This window comes from Oryza brachyantha, chromosome 1 (assembly GCF_000231095.2).
Source record: "Oryza brachyantha chromosome 1, ObraRS2, whole genome shotgun sequence".
Classification (NCBI taxonomy): Eukaryota; Viridiplantae; Streptophyta; class Magnoliopsida; order Poales; family Poaceae; genus Oryza; species Oryza brachyantha.
The window spans coordinates 1,472,583-1,489,508 of NC_023163.2; the positions used below are offsets into that span (position 1 = coordinate 1,472,583).

Consider the following 16,926-nt stretch of genomic DNA (forward strand, 5'->3'; position numbering starts at 1 on the left):
GCCGCCTATGAGCCACTAAGCGATGTAGATGGAGATAGTGAAGAAGATGAAAATAAAGGAAGGCACATCTCCGGTGTTTGCCTCATGTCGCGTGATGAATCGGATTCAGAGGGTGAGGACAATGAGGTAAGTTCTCTTGAACAAGCTATTCTTATTTTAAGTGCAAAAAATAAAAAATGTGAGAAGATGTATAAGAAACAGGAGTTGTAATTGAATCTCTTAATGCTGAAATTGCTAGATTAAAATCTCTTATTCCTAATGATGATGATTGCAAAAATTGTGAGGTTTTGATGCATGAAATTTCAAAAATTAGAGATGTCAATGTTTCACATGATTTGAAAAATAGATCTTCTCTTGCTCTTGGTTTTGCTTTACTTACACACACTTGTGATGAGCTGTTTTTAACTAGAAAGATGTTGAAAAAATATCAAATTGCTTTTTATGCTAGTTTGATGTTTAACACACTTTGTGTTAAAAGGTTAAAACAACAACATGGTGTTCTAAAGTCTAAAAATTGCTCAACATGTTCCGTAAACAAAATGAAGTTAAACATTGTTTTGGGTCATGTTGAGTACATGGAAAATATTGTGAAATCTGATGAAGTGCTTTCTTGCCCCAAATGTCGTAATAGCAAAAGTGTCAAGGTTGATTGTAAAAACTGTGCTAGTCTTGAAAAAGAGGTTTCTTATTTGAAAAATTCTTTAAAAAGATTTTCTGATGGTAAGAAACAACTTAACATGATTTTGGATCAATCTAAAGTGACTAGTTGCAATAGCGGTGTTGGTTTCAAAACTTTGACAAAAACAAGTAGTGAAAAAACAATTTTTAAATCTGCTAGCATCATGTCTTCATCGAGTGCATCTTCATCAAAAGTTACGAATGCCAAACATGTTGTGAATACTAAACCTGTTCTTTAGTGCTAAATCTATTGTTAGTGCTAAATCTGTTGTTTCACCTTATGCTCATCGTCAGAAATATACATGCACTTTTTGTAGAAAAGATGGACACTTGGTTGGTTTTTGTTTTAGACTGGCTCGAAAACAGAAAAAAGCAAGAGAACTTGCTTTTGCAAAATCAAAGTGGCAAAAATCAAGTTTTTCTTCTCGGAGGACGGTCAGACCGACTTTGTACCAGCGATCAGACCGACTAGCGGTTAGACCAAATAAACGGTTAGACCGGCTTCAGGCAGTTTCTTCCAATGGAAAACGTGTTGAATTTTCTACTGGTTTTGCTTCTGTTGGTTCTGGTCGTGTGTCTTAGTACTGTGTTCCTAAGTTTTTATTGTCTAACCCAAGTACTTAGGCTTCGACATCTGCTTTTGTAGTAGGCTTTTCAGTTGCCTATTTTCATGGAGAATTTGGAGTTATTCGTCCTTTTGACATCAATTGGGGGGGGTTTTTTGGTTCCTTGTAGTGTGTATATTGTTTCTTCTTTTGATTTCGTTTTTGCATACATGGTGTGATAAAAAAAATTAAAAAATTAAAAAGAGAGCTTTGTTATATGCTTTAAGTATATTATTGTGCTTGGTAGCAATACTTGTTAGGTTTTGTGGCTACTGGCTTAGCTTGTATGTTTTTTTTTTTGATATGAGTCATTGCTTTTACATTTAAGTGATATGATACATGACATATAATTCTTTTACTTGAATTGAATTAAGTAAACATGCAATGTTGATACTAGCACTAATTTGGATGATTGGCGTTCATATATATGCTTAATGATTTTTGCATTCCTCATATGCTCTTTAATGTCTCAAGTGGTGAAAAAAAAAAGAAAAGAAAGAAAAGAAAAAAATGAATACCGAATCTTTGGACAGTCTTGACGACAAGGACGTATTCAGTGTGAAAAAATAATGGGTGCCGAATCCTTGGAAACAGTTTTTACGACAAGGACGTACCCGAAATATGTTTGTCTTGAGAATGAGCACGTCAATTTGAGAAAGAGTGTTTTAATCTTCTGGTCTATATGTGATTGTCATTCTTTCCTTGTTAGACTAGTAGATATGTTGTATTATAAATCATTGAAATCATGAATCTTTAATGTTGATTTGATCTTAATTGTAATAGATATGATTCATGTTTAAACTTGAATGCATGCTTGATAGCTAACTAGTCATTTTATCTAACTTGTTATTGCAATACATGCTCTTGAATTACTTTTGTATATTGCAAATACTCTCAGAAAAAATTCAAAATTAAATTGTGACAAGTTTTAAATATTGCATGACATATACACTTTCATGTTTTGATATTTTTCCTTTTGAAATTCTTGATGAATCATTGTCAAAGGGGGAGAAATATACAAAATGCATCTTGAAAGGGGGAGGAAAAATTTGTTTCGATTTTTAGTATAGTCGATTTTATGCTTTTTGACATATTTATTTGTCTTATTTTTAAAAAACAAATGTGCATTTTGGAGTTGTTGCCAATGTGTTCATCAAGGGGGAGATTGTAAGATCATAGTTATGATCTGTATTATGTGATAAACAATTAGCTTGTAAATTGATAGAATTTGGTTTGAAAACAGTTATGGTGTTGGTGTGAGTGTGTGTGACTAATGTGGGTCATGTTATGGTGTTGGTGGGAGTGTGTGTGACTAATGTGGGTCATGTTACGATATCTGTGCCCGGAAACGGTTTGTTTGTCTCTATTTGTGCAGGTGACTTGAGGTCAACTGTGGTCAATGGCGAGGACCATGACTAAGTTCAGGGAGGAACCGAGGTCTGAATGGTCAGGATGCCATGTGACATGGTTGGACTAGAGTCGTGATTCTCGGAGATCAATATCGGTCAACGACGGTGTGATCGTGACTAAGCTCAGGAAGGAGCTGAGGTCCGGACGATCGAGCATGCCGGGTGACGATATTGAATACGAGGTGACACATGGTGGAAGAACACCGTGTGGGATGGAATCGTAATGGGCTTAACATGTTGTGTTTGTGAGCGCCGGAAAAATACGGTGGAAATTGCTAAGAAAATTGGAAGGAAACCGATGCAGGTAAAATGAAAAAAAAGAGACGCTACAGTACCCGGGAGGTTAGAGTCGGATTACTGTAGCGACCGTGCACTGTTCATGTTCGGACACTGTAGCACGCGGGTTCTGTAGGACCGAGGTTTGGTTTTGGATTCTAATCAGAGATAACTTTTGAGATGAGTCCTACTGGGACAAAGAGTCTGATTCCTAGTCAGAGATAGATTTTGTTGATATAAATAGTTATCGAGGGGCATGTCCCTGGTGTGCTTTTTTGAGATTTAGTCGTTGATTCTAGATCAACAATTTTGAGAGTAGCGTTATTGGTGCGCTTTGAAAATTCTAGTTGATGCAATAAAGTCAAGTTCATTCGATCTACGTCTTCGGCTTTTATTTGCTAGTGATTTTCTGGATTCTGACAATCTGATCGGCGCTGGTGATTTTCTGGATTTCGACGATCTGATCGGCGGCACAGGAGCGGTGTGATAAGGTAGCGGTGGCACTGGAGCGAGGCGATTAAGATATTTTTCGACAGAGGTAATCTTTTATTCCACGAAAGATTTTTGGCTTTTGGTTTTCTCCACCATTCACCCTCCTCTGGTAGGTCTGTTTAACTCTGATTCGATCCTATAAAATAACCAAAAAAATGACAGTAACGCGCTTGCTAATTTGACCCTGCTTTATTATGTTAATTGAGATATGATTTGTTCACTGGTATGTGTATAAAATTAAAATGTTTGAAATATATGTAATACATCATGATAAAATTTTAATTATTTAAATTTGATATGTTTTGCAAGAATTTGAGTTATCAAAAATGTAATTCAAATTTGTGCAATACATATCGAAAATATCTCAAATATAATTCATTTTTTTCATAATGTATCACCTATATTCCAAACAACTCAATTTTATGCACATGTTTACAAATGAACAAATCCTATCTGAATCAACGTATAAAGCAAGATCAAATGAGTAAGGGCATTAGTGACATTTTTTCTATATTAATTCAGTCAGCAAGTATTAACGGAATTGGGCCAGATGACTAATTCGTTTCTGAAAACTGGGATCAAATAAGCAAAGTAGGTCATTTCGTTAGTTAGGAACTTAGGATTGAAAATAAAATGAGTAAGGACATTAGTGACATTTTTTTTCTATATTAATTCAGTCAACAAGCATTAACGGATTTGGGTCAAATGGCTAATTTATTTTTGAAATTGAGGATCAAATAAGCAAATTAGGTCATTTCGTTAGTTTTTTTTTAGGCCGGTCATTTCGTTAGTTAGGAACTTAGGATCGAAAATATGACCAATAGAGCGATTCTCTCTTTAAAGGAAGACCAATTTCAACTCGAAAAAGTTCATTCGAAAACATAAACTCCTTCTAAGTAAAAACATTTTGTTTGAAAACATGAACACCCATGGACGTTTTCCTGTTGGGTTGCAGGTTAAGGGATGGCCTAATGATACTCCGTTCCAAAAATAATAATTCTATTTTTTTCCAGAGTTTGACCATCCATTTTATTTAAATTTTTTACAAAAGATAAATTACACGTAAAGTATTTTATCATCTATTAAAATAAAAATATTAATTTTATCATCTACTTAAAAATAAAAATATTAATTATAAATTTTTTAATAAGATGAGAGCCAAATATTATATCTAAGAACTTTAAAAAATATTGTACCTAACTGAAAAATGCTGAAAAATGCGTTCATTAGAAAAGAGAGATTCTAAAGCAAAATATCTCGTTGATCTTAATAGTTAATACAAGATTATCATAGTCGGTGTGATCTGGTTTCTCAAAAAAGGGAGAAATCTGAAAGGTTAGCTACCTATGTGAATCACATCGAAATTCAAAATGTTTACAAGCTGTTTGCAACCTGAAAAGCTCTTTATTTATATTCCAAGAAGGCGATTACACAAGTACCCACAGAGGAATACATGCAATCGACAGACTCACGCGACCACGACACACGAGCATCTGACCATACATGCACGCAAGACCTCCCAAGCACATCACTGAACTACTGACCAAACACGACTTCCAACACCGACCACCGTGATCCCTCGACCTCATCCGCCGGCGCTTAGCCGGAGATCTCGATGGCCTTCACCTCGGGTTTCTTCACCTCGGCCTTGGGCACGGTGACGGTGAGCACGCCATTCTCCAGGCCGGCCTTCACCTGGTCCACCTTGGCGTTCTCCGGTAGCCGGAACCGCCGCATGAACTGCCCGCTGCTGCGCTCCACGCGGTGCCACTTGTCGTTCTTGTCCTCCTTCTCCTTGCTGCGCTGCCCGCTGATCACCAGCACGTTGCCCTCCTCGACCTCCACCTTCACCTCCTCCTTCTTGACGCCGGGGAGGTCGGCCTGGAAGACGTGCGACTCCGGCGTCTCCTTCCAGTCGATGCGTGCGTTGGCGAAGGGGGCGGTGTCGTTGTCGGAGGTGGCCGGGACGACGGAGCGGAACACGCTGTCGATGGGGTCCCAGAGGTCGAGGGAGAAGGGGTCGAACACGCTGCTGCGCCTCACGAGAGACATGGTTGCTCAGTCTTGCGCTAGTTGTGATGGGAGCTTGGGACGTATGCAAGTCTGGTTTGTTGCGTCTTCCTTCCTCGGTGGATTTCAGCTCAAGCGTGTGGTGCAGGTATTTATAGGATTATTACGCGCGGCGGGACGTGCCGCTGCACTGCACGTTCTTGAGGCGTCTCGATTCCTCTGCTTCTGTTCGGTGCTCCCGAGGGTCCTGATTTCGTCCGTTCCCTTCTAGAAAAGACTCGTCTCTTTCCGTCCAGACTAGTCTCCACCCTCCAAAATGCTGATCTGGATGAAATTAATGATCGTTTACTTCAAATAGAGAGTAGTTAACGGAAATGGTCTCTAGGCCCATCTTTTCGCTAATTGCTTATAAGCCAAAATTTAAATTTTAAAACTTAATATTGGACTTGATTTTATGGTCTTTTTCATCGTGGTTTATTTTACACATTTCGCTTTTAAGTCACTATAGACACATATATAAAAGTTTTACCTATAAATTATTTTTCGTTTACAAAAACGCATTTTCGCTTATTTCTCAAAAAAAAAAACGAAACGATAGCCTCTAACTCTATTTAGGTGTATCATTTAGGCTGCGTTATTTATTCTCCCTGATTATTTTCGATTTTTCCGCACATGTTTAACGTGAGCAGAAAATCGAGAAATAATCATTTATTTTATTTTATTATTTATACTGTTAAATAGCTACAAAATTAGTTTATCTTTCACATTTCATTTTGAAACCGAACGCAACCTTAGGTTATAAATACTTTTAAAGTGTATATATATAGATTAAGAAAAGAGTGAAGTGCACCAGCGGTCTTTAAACTTGTCTGCATGTGTCATCTAGGTCGCTAAACTTTCAAAATATATTTTTGGATCCTCAAACTTGTTCGGAGGTGTCATAGAGGTCCAATCGGGCTCCGACCTGCTCCATCCGCTGATGTGGCATGCCACGGTGGTGCCTACGTGTTGGTGGTGCCATATGGGTTCCACATGTCAGTATCTCTCTTCTCCTTATTCTTTTCTCTTCCTTCTCGTAGGCGCCACCGTGACATGACACGTCAGTGGATGGAGCGGGTCGAAGCCCGTTTGGACCTATATGACACTCCGGACAAGCTCGGAGACCCAAAAATGCATTTTGAAAGTTCAGCGACCTAGATGACACATGCACACAAGTTTAGAGACCGCTGGTGCACTTCACTCTTAAAAAAATACTGGCGGTATATCATTCTGGTTCTAACCCGCTATAGGCTCTCTAAAATTCCACGTGACATTGACATGGTAATTGACATGGTAAGGGCTTCTCCAACAACATGGCTAGTAGACTCTGCAAAATGAGCACTCCAATAGACTGGGCAACCGGATGGCCAAACCATCCCGCTGGCCAAACCAGTCTCTGAACTAGCTAAATTTGGCCAGCCAAACAACTTGCCACCTTTTCTTTTTTTGACGCTCATGTAGAAGAATATAAAACGAGAAAAGAAAATAAGGGGGAAATGAGAGAAGAAAGAAGAACCGTAAAAACAAAAGAGTGTAAAAATTATGATTAGGGGATGCCACGCTAGCGTACTGTGAATTTACAAACCGGCGGTGGCAATTTAGGATTGAAATGGCACGTTTCAAGTTTTGGGACCTTGTAGATAGCAAAGAATACGCATAAAAAATATTTATATACTATTTTTTATTTGTAAATATGTCGGTTGGTTTCTTCCATAGAAACCAAACAACAATCACCCGGATATATTGTGATGGTATAGAAATCTACAAGGTCATTGATTTCGGTGTACATTAATCTCAAAGTTTTTTTCTTTAGCTTATATTTATAAGTTAAATTTTGATTATGTTTTATATTAAATTAGAGTTAATTTTAGGGTTTTATCGTATTATTTTTCGATCTTAGTGTTTGGATCACTATGGAAACATGTGAAAGTTTTATTTAAGATTATTTTTCGTTTATAAATATATTGTTTGACTTTTTTTATGCAAAAGCGAAGCGCTGGCACCCTCTCTTTTTTCTCTACATCCTACCAAATATGCAGTTTTTTTCTCTGTATCCAACCTGGTAGATGCAGGAACTTAGCCCTAAGTTAGAGATTTAAACTAAGGGACTGTTTGGATCTAGGGATTTTTTTTGTCACTTGTCACATCGAATGTTTGACGTTAATTAGGAGTATTAAATATAGACTGATAATAAAACTAATTGCATAAATAAATGCTATTTCATTAGATAAATTTTTAAAGCCTAATTAATCCACGATTAGCAAATATTTACTGTAGCATCACATTCGCTAATCATGGACCAATTAGGCTCAATAGATTCGTCTCGCAAAATAGTCTAGAGTGTGAGATGAGTTTTATTAATAATCTATATTTAATATTTCTAATTAGTGTCCCAACATTCAGGGACTAAAAAAGTATGGCGATCCAAACATACTCTAAGCACCTTAACGCTACTCAGATCACTTTACGGTAATACTTAGGTGACGGTAACCCATAAGAACCAATGAGTATATGTCTTTTCACAGGTATCACCCTCCCTATTTAGAAGAGCAGTCGGACTTAATTTTTCTATTCCTCTAGTATTAGTCACATAATAATCAGGTAGCTGCAACATTCTCCACAACAAAGGATTAATCAGTGACTCACTGCATGCAAACCTTTACTGGAAAGAAGAAAAAGAGAAAGGTAGAGAGCTGCAGGCTCCAACAAGCGGTAGACTAATCTAGAGAAGAGTGGGCCCTTCGTGGACAATGACAAAGACAAGGAAACAATCTGATCTGGAAATTTTTTTTGAAAAAAAAACATCAGCTAGAGAGTGGAGATCACTCCAGATGCTTCAAGACCAGCTTATGATGAACCTATAAATAGTCCTACCTTGCACCGCATCTCCCCACTCAAGCCAGAGCTAGTGATCACATCACAAACTCGCAGTTGGAAATCAAGCAAACAATCTAAAGAACTCTCTTGGCCGGGACGACGGAGCGGAACATGCTGTCGATGGGGTCCCAGAGGTCGAGGGAGAAGGGGTCGAACACGTTGCCGCGCCTCACGAGCGACATGCCACATCAGCGGATGGAGCAGGTCGGAGCCCGATTGGACCTCTATGACACCTCCGAACAAGTTTGAGGATCCAAAAATATATTTTGAAAGTTTAGCGACCTAGATGACACATGCAGACAAGTTTAAAGACCGCTGGTGCACTTCACTCTTTTCTTAATCTATATATATACACTTTAAAAGTATTTATAACCTAAGGTTGCGTTCGGTTTCAAAATGAAATGTGAAAGATAAACTAATTTTGTAGCTATTTAACAGTACAAATAATAAAATAAAATAAATGATTATTTCTCGATTTTCTGCTCACGTTAAACATGTGCGGAAAAATCGAAAATAATCAGGGAGAATAAATAACGCAGCCTAAATGATACACCTAAATAGAGTTAGAGGCTATCGTTTCGTTTTTTTTTTTGAGAAATAAGCGAAAATGCGTTTTTGTAAACGAAAAATAATTTATAGGTAAAACTTTTATATATGTGTCTATAGTGACTTAAAAGCGAAATGTGTAAAATAAACCACGATGAAAAAGACCATAAAATCAAGTCCAATATTAAGTTTTAAAATTTAAATTTTGGCTTATAAGCAATTAGCGAAAAGATGGGCCTAGAGACCATTTCCGTTAACTACTCTCTATTTGAAGTAAACGATCATTAATTTCATCCAGATCAGCATTTTGGAGGGTGGAGACTAGTCTGGACGGAAAGAGACGAGTCTTTTCTAGAAGGGAACGGATGAAATCAGGACCCTCGGGAGCACCGAACAGAAGCAGAGGAATCGAGACGCCTCAAGAACGTGCAGTGCAGCGGCACGTCCCGCCGCGCGTAATAATCCTATAAATACCTGCACCACACGCTTGAGCTGAAATCCACCGAGGAAGGAAGACGCAACAAACCAGACTTGCATACGTCCCAAGCTCCCATCACAACTAGCGCAAGACTGAGCAACCATGTCTCTCGTGAGGCGCAGCAGCGTGTTCGACCCCTTCTCCCTCGACCTCTGGGACCCCATCGACAGCGTGTTCCGCTCCGTCGTCCCGGCCACCTCCGACAACGACACCGCCCCCTTCGCCAACGCACGCATCGACTGGAAGGAGACGCCGGAGTCGCACGTCTTCCAGGCCGACCTCCCCGGCGTCAAGAAGGAGGAGGTGAAGGTGGAGGTCGAGGAGGGCAACGTGCTGGTGATCAGCGGGCAGCGCAGCAAGGAGAAGGAGGACAAGAACGACAAGTGGCACCGCGTGGAGCGCAGCAGCGGGCAGTTCATGCGGCGGTTCCGGCTGCCGGAGAACGCCAAGGTGGACCAGGTGAAGGCCGGCCTGGAGAATGGCGTGCTCACCGTCACCGTGCCCAAGGCCGAGGTGAAGAAACCCGAGGTGAAGGCCATCGAGATCTCCGGCTAATTAAGCCAATGAAATGGTGAATACGTTCGTCGGTCGAGGCATGTCGTGTTTCGCTGTGAACTGCATGCTTTGGTGTGTGCTACCGCTGCTTTGTCTGTCATGGTTTGTACGAGTCCTATGAACTGTACTCTGTATTTACTGTGTCGTTAGTGCTTTCGCATGAATGAATAAAATCAACTTATTGGAATATCTCGTCACTGTGTGTGATGATATCACCGGCGATTTATAAATTTATAACTTCTTGAACGCTGGTAAAAAAAGACAAGGCGAACGAAGAAAAAGTGAAATCACGTTTTGGTATAAAATAATTTATGAGTAAAACTTTTATATACGTGTATATATCGATCCAAATTATGTTTAAAATTTAAATTTAAAATTCAAACGGATGCATGCCCCTTGTAGTAGACTTCTATCACCCGTACGTCGAGCCTAGATGCGATTGCAAACCGACAGTGCCAGCCCAGTGCCCGAGGCATCTCATGAAATTGGGCTCCTTCCCCAACCCACAGGTAGCGATCCAATTTATTGGGCCAAATGTAACTTTGTTTGGTGGAAAAAGTCCAGTTGGCATTCCTCAACTATGATCCGAGTCTATTCACCTCCATTGCTGGCTCCCTCCTCCATAGAAACCAGTCTTACGTGACACTAGAAAAAAAGGAAAAATAAAACCCTTATTGGGTCCATATGTTAGGTATATCGAAAGCCTTTTTTATATGAGATGATACTCAAATAAATTTAGCCGTGCAAAATACACGACCACTCTAGTTCTATAGTAACTGAGCTATTTTCCATAAAATTCTTGGAAAGTTTCTATAAGATAAACATGGGTAGGATAGTACATGCTTTCTCTCCCTTTTTCTTTGGATGATCCCTGGGAATTCATGCCCTCTTGATCAAGAAGCGAAAGTGCGCGTCGTGATTGATAAACATGGGCCCGAGCCTGTGCTTGATAGCAACCAAACCTACCAGTCCAGCAGTTGACAAAAGACGGTCCTTCTACGGTGAAAACTGACCACGCACTAACAGAATGTGATAAAAGTTTGACAATAGAAGTTACTGCCGGGGATGACTCGTCACAGCGATAAATTCTGGTCGAATTTAATAAGGCTTGGATCAATCACATTTATCCGAGTTGAGAAATATTGCACGATGTATTACTCTCTGTATATTTTTTTATGTATTACTCTCTCTATATTTTTTTATAAAAAAAAGACTCAACAAGCCCTACTTTTATAAAGCCAACCAACATAGCAAAACAGAGTTACCGGGGAAACCAGTTTAAGATGACAGGCTTACAAAACCGCAGCAGAAATAAAAATACGCTCTCCTAAACACAAAACACAAGCTGACAAACTTTTAGACAATGAAAACTCAGCTCAGTATGAGACTGACGAACCAGCTTAACCAGCTCCTTGCTATCTACTCAACAGAAACCAATAAGCAGGACAAAGAAACTGCTATGTTTATATTACTCCCTCTATATCATATTATAAATCACTTTAAATTTCTCTTAAGTTAAACATCTTTAAATTTGATCGACTTTATAGAAAAAAATATAATATTTATAACATCAAATTAGTTTTATTAAATCCATTATCCAATATATTTTTACAGTATATTTATTCTGTGTTAATAATATTATTATATTTTGATCAAACTTATAGAGAGGTTTAACTTGGAACAAAAACTAAAGTAATATATAATATAAAATGAAGCCGGTACTTATAGAGGAGGTTTAGAGCACACAGGGTTACAGCTACAGCCTACAGGAGCACTCCCCAAACTTGCAGTCAACACTCTTCTCTCACTGTCTCTGCACTACAGCGATCAAGAGCTCAAGATCATCACACAGGCGGTCAAAACGGGAGTTTGCAGAAGGCTGACCACCCCACCACAGGTTTTACGAAGACAGGCGTGGCACCAGTCAAACCTGAAGTTGCCAAGGCCAAGGATGAATTGAACCATATATTCGCATTCCCACCGGCCCGGCAAACAAGCTACTACCTCGGGGTCATTCGTTCACGGAGGGCGCGTCGATGTTGCCGTGCTTTCTTCTGCTGCTGCTTTGCCTTTGCGCCCATCACGCGCTCGCGCGAGCGGCCGACACCGTCTCCCGGGACCGGCCACTCTCCGGCGGCCAAAGGCTTGTCTCCTCGGGCGGCTATTTCGCGCTGGGATTCTTCCGCCCAGGTAAAGTGGATGAGCCTCCTCGTAGTTTTACTTTCATCTTTTTTTTCTTTTGTATCTCGAGGTACCGGTACCTCGCGATACTAAATCGTTTAGGATCGTTGATTCACAGTGCACATCCTAATTAACTAATCCAATGATGAGAAACGATTTAGTACCTCGAGGTACCGGTACCTTGAGGTACAAAAGAAAGGATGGAAGTAAAACTTACTTAATAAACTTCCACTTATTTTAATTTGATCTTGTAGCAAGTATCAACTATAACTATGTTTTGGGTTTTATTTAATGGTAATATTTACTCCTGTCGAGATCAAGTGACGTAGAGATAGTAGAGACAAATATTGTAAAATTCAGCTGTTTATCTTGGATGTAAGCGACAGATTGTAGGTCGTCAAAACTTTCTTTTCTAGGGAAAATTTTCAGCCCTTGAGAAAGTATGTTACTAAATTTCTAACGTAAAATTTTGATGTCTCGAGAAACAAATTTTTACATTATTATCCTTTTTCTTCTTCTACTTCTACTTATAAGCTAAAATTTGAATTTTCAATCTTAAATTTAGAGTTGATTTTATGTTTTTTTTTCAACATTTGCTTTTAGATTGTTAAGAGCATGTATATAAACTTTTATCTATAAACTATTTTTATTTACAAATATGTTGTTTGGCTTTATTTTTCTAAAAAAGTCAAGCAATCCCTCCTTATAAAATATGTTACTTGATGTTACCATTTTAAGCATGATAAAAACCTCTTAGTATCGGATGGAAGTGAAAAGCTACTAAGCACATATTTGTGAGGACAAAGAAATAGGTGAATTTTTGCATTGGATATAATGGACTTAGGAAATGTTTCTTTAATTTTGACTAAATCTATTATATATAGAGAATAATAGGAAAATAAGCCACCAGGTTCGAACTCACGGGTTACAAAATTCTACATTAATTGAAAAACCAAAAATGAAATATGATTAGAAATACAGTTTCGGAATTACTAATAAAGAAAACTAAAAATTAAGTCTAGGTGTAAATACAGTTTAGAAAAATCCAAAATCCGGAATAAAAATTTCAAAAAAGTAATATTGAGTGAAGAGAACATCTATACATATAAGTTTGAAACATCTAAAATTCTAAGATAAAAGCAATTAATATTAAGAGAAAGAGTTGACGTATAAATATAATTTAGAAGTATCTAAAATTTGCATAAAAAATAAATATTATACAGAAAAGAGCTTATGTACAGGTACAATTTTAGAATATGAATATAATACAAATTTTGGAATTGAAAAATAAAGAAAACTAAATTAAGGTGCCACATAGAAATAAAATTTAGAAAAATATATGAAATTCAAATTAAAAATAAAAAAATAATTTATGTTAAGATAAAAAAATGTATAGATACAATTTGTGCTAGCTCTCCAACACGTGCGGGTCATCATACTAGTTTATTTAAAGAAAAAAAAAGCAGTTTTCCAATTCCAGGAAACATATAAAACTTTAGTACCTTTAGCTATTAGGTAACCGAGGTATCAAAATTTACACCAAAAAATATATTACCACCTACCATATTTTAGATAATAGTGTATCTTTCTCTACACTGTCATACTAGTTAAAGAAGTTTGACTGTGTTAAGAACAAGATTACAAACAAGTTATAATATGAAATAGAGGGAGCATGCTCATTTAATGGTAAAATCATTTACCTCTTTTACTTGTCCAAATCTTTGAATTTAATATATATAACAGTGATGCAAGTAGAATATATATATATATTTCATGGTATAATCAATAGAACTAGCTACTACAAAATTAAAATCCTACTTTACAAATATCAGATGATCAAATTCTGCATAGAAACTTTTTGCAAAAAGTACAACGTTTAGCCGTTCGGTTAGCATGAGTATAAAAGCCGAGAAATAACGTTGACCAAGACCATATTTTCACTATTTCTTACTCGATTCATATATTAGCCTAAGCTCCACAAGGACAATTCCTTTTACTAGTAGCACTCCCGAAAACTATTTGTTTTGAAGATTATTATAATTTGAGTGGTCGACAAACATTTTTTTCATTCAGATAACGGAGCGCCTAACAGATGGTATCTTGCCATTTGGTACAACAAGATCTCAAAGACCACACCTGTCTGGATAGCAAATCGGGCGACTCCAATCTCTGATCCAAACTCATCAAAGTTGACAGTATCGGAAGATGGCAATTTGGTGCTGCTCGATCAAGCAAAGTCTTTGATCTGGTCTACCAATATCACTAGTAATACCAACTCCACAGTTGGTGTTATCCTTGATTCAGGCAACTTTGTGTTAGCTCCTACATCTAATACCTCCAATTTCAAATGGCAGAGTTTTGATGAACCGACCAATGTGTGGCTCCCTGGGGCCAAACTTGGACGGAACAAAATTACTGGACATACCGCAAGATTCATCTCATGGCAGAGCTCTGTTGATCCATCACCTGGGTATTATACGCTAGAGATTGATCCAGATGGTAGCAATCAGTGCATCCATCGATGGAACAATTCTGCCATCTACTGGGAAACGGGCTTATGGACTGGCCATATGTTTAGTGGAGTTCCTGAGACTGCAATGTATCCTAAAGATCATCTAAGCTATGAATTTGTTGTTAACAACCAAGAGACTTACCTTATGTATCACACTAATGCATCCGTAGTCACATGGATGCTCATTATGGAGATTTCAGGCCAGGTCAAGACAGTGCAATGGATGGAGGGAAGGAAAGACTGGGTGCCCTTCTTGGCAATGCCAAAAGCACAATGCACCGTGTACTTTGTTTGTGGTTCTTTCGCCATGTGCACTGAGGATGATGTCACCTTCTGCAGTTGTCTTAGGGGCTTCAGCAAGCAGTACAATGGCGAGTGGAGGTATGGTAATCCCAGTGGAGGCTGCACGAGAAATGCCAAACTACAGTGTGATGGCAATAGCTCTAGGCAGGCAAAAGCTGATGGATTCTATGCACTAGCTGTTGCCAAGTTGCCTGACAAAGCCTGGGTTTTGGCAACTGTTAGTGCAGATAAATGTGAGAAGGCTTGTCTGAATAATTGCTCTTGTACCGCTTATTCCTACTCTGGTAGTTGTTCTTTGTGGTATGGAGATCTAATCAATATAGTGGCTCCGGATGGTTCAACTGGGCAAAGCATCTATATCCGGCTCGCTGCCTCAGAGTTCTCTAGCTCAGCAAAAACTCAGGCAGCTATGATTTGGGCTTCAACCGTCGGAGCTATCCTTCTCACCCTCATTGTGATTATCGGCATACTCGTGATTCTCAAGAGGAGGAGCTTCAGTGAAGTGAACAAAGTGGAGGGTTCGTTGGTCGTATTCAGATACAGGTTTCTGCAGAATGCGACCAAAAACTTCTCTGAGATGTTGGGCAAAGGATCTTTTGGTTCTGTATGTAAGGGAATTTTACCTGATGGGACACTTGTTGCTGTAAAGAAGCTTGATGGTGTTTTTCAGGGAGACAAGCAGTTTCGAGCTGAGGTTAGCACAATTGGCACTATTCAGCATGTGAATTTAATCCGGTTGCTGGGATTTTGCTCAGAGCGATCAATGAAGATGCTAGTGTATGAGTTCATGCCAAACAGGTCGTTGGACCGTTGCCTCTTTGGAAGCACTCCGATGACTTTGAGCTGGAAGACTAGATATCAGATTGCTCTTGGAATTGCCAAGGGATTAGCTTACCTTCATGAGAAATGCAGGAGTCTCATCATACACTGTGATATAAAGCCAGAGAATGTACTCCTGGATGACGCCTTCATGCCAAAGATCGCGGATTTTGGGCTTGCTAAGCTCGTTGGAAGGGATTTTAGCAGAGTTCTGACGACCATGAGAGGCACCATAGGTTATCTTGCTCCTGAATGGATAAGCGGTGTGGCTATCACTGTAAAGGCAGATGTTTTCAGCTATGGGATGATGCTTTTTGAGATCATATCAGGAAATCGAAATACAGATTGGCATCAGCAAGGTACAGACACGTTCTTCCCTGTTCTAGTGGCGATGAGACTGCATGAAGGAAAGATCCAGGACTTGCTAGGTCCAGACCTAACTCCAGATGCTAACTTAGAAGAGGTGGAGAGGGCTTGCAAGGTGGCTTGTTGGTGCGTCCAAGATAACGAGAACATAAGGCCAACGATGGGAGAGATTGTCCAGATCCTTGAAGGATTAGTAGATGTCGCCTTTCCTCCTATCCCGTGGTATCTTCATGTTCTAGCCCAGAGCTCCAATTTCTCCACCGAGGCGTCACATTAGGCAAGCATGAGTGGATTTCTCTATTTCGACCAACACCTATGTTTGTCTTGTGTTTAACTTTAGAATCGATGGGCTTCTATTTATCTTAAGATGGCCGGTTTGATCTTCCAAATCGGCTACATTGCCCTGAATTTATTTCGTAAAGTAACTGTAACCTTCAAGTTTGTATTACAATTAGCCGATGTGAAAAGGAGATCAATTAATAATAGCTACTGATTGAACACTATCATTTTATTGCTGAAAACCTAATTTACAAACTTCTGACCGAAAAGGAAAAAAATAAATTTTGAGATAGCTAAAATAAACAACATGGCCTAATATGGTTTTGTCAAAATCAAGTAATACAGTACAATTATTTGCTCAACTATTAGAGGGTGTCTATAACCATGTAGAATACACAAGAGTTGTTTGGTTGCCAGGTACACTATCATACCTAAGAGTAGGCAAGTTTGATCAACTTGATAGCCTTTTATTTGCAATAATATTTATAATAAGGTTATAGC

General features: G+C 38.7%; 3 protein-coding genes across 3 annotated transcripts; 2 read left to right on the top strand and 1 right to left on the bottom strand.

The window, feature by feature from the left end:
* Positions 1-4,821: 4,821 nt before the first annotated feature.
* LOC102717006 (16.9 kDa class I heat shock protein 1) lies at positions 4,822-5,601 on the bottom strand. The gene has a single exon (XM_006643617.3). It carries the CDS (start codon positions 5,510-5,512, stop codon positions 5,060-5,062), a length of 453 nt encoding a protein of 150 aa, XP_006643680.1. The 5' UTR covers positions 5,513-5,601; the 3' UTR covers positions 4,822-5,059.
* Positions 5,602-9,413: 3,812 nt separating this feature from the next.
* On the top strand, positions 9,414-10,151 carry LOC102716725 (16.9 kDa class I heat shock protein 1). The gene has a single exon (XM_006643616.3). It carries the CDS (start codon positions 9,513-9,515, stop codon positions 9,963-9,965), a length of 453 nt encoding a protein of 150 aa, XP_006643679.2. The 5' UTR covers positions 9,414-9,512; the 3' UTR covers positions 9,966-10,151.
* A 4,694-nt stretch (positions 10,152-14,845) lies between these two features.
* On the top strand, positions 14,846-16,423 carry LOC102708294 (G-type lectin S-receptor-like serine/threonine-protein kinase At2g19130). The gene has a single exon (XM_006645411.2). It carries the CDS (start codon positions 14,846-14,848, stop codon positions 16,421-16,423), a length of 1,578 nt encoding a protein of 525 aa, XP_006645474.2.
* The last annotated feature ends 503 nt before the right edge of the window (positions 16,424-16,926 follow it).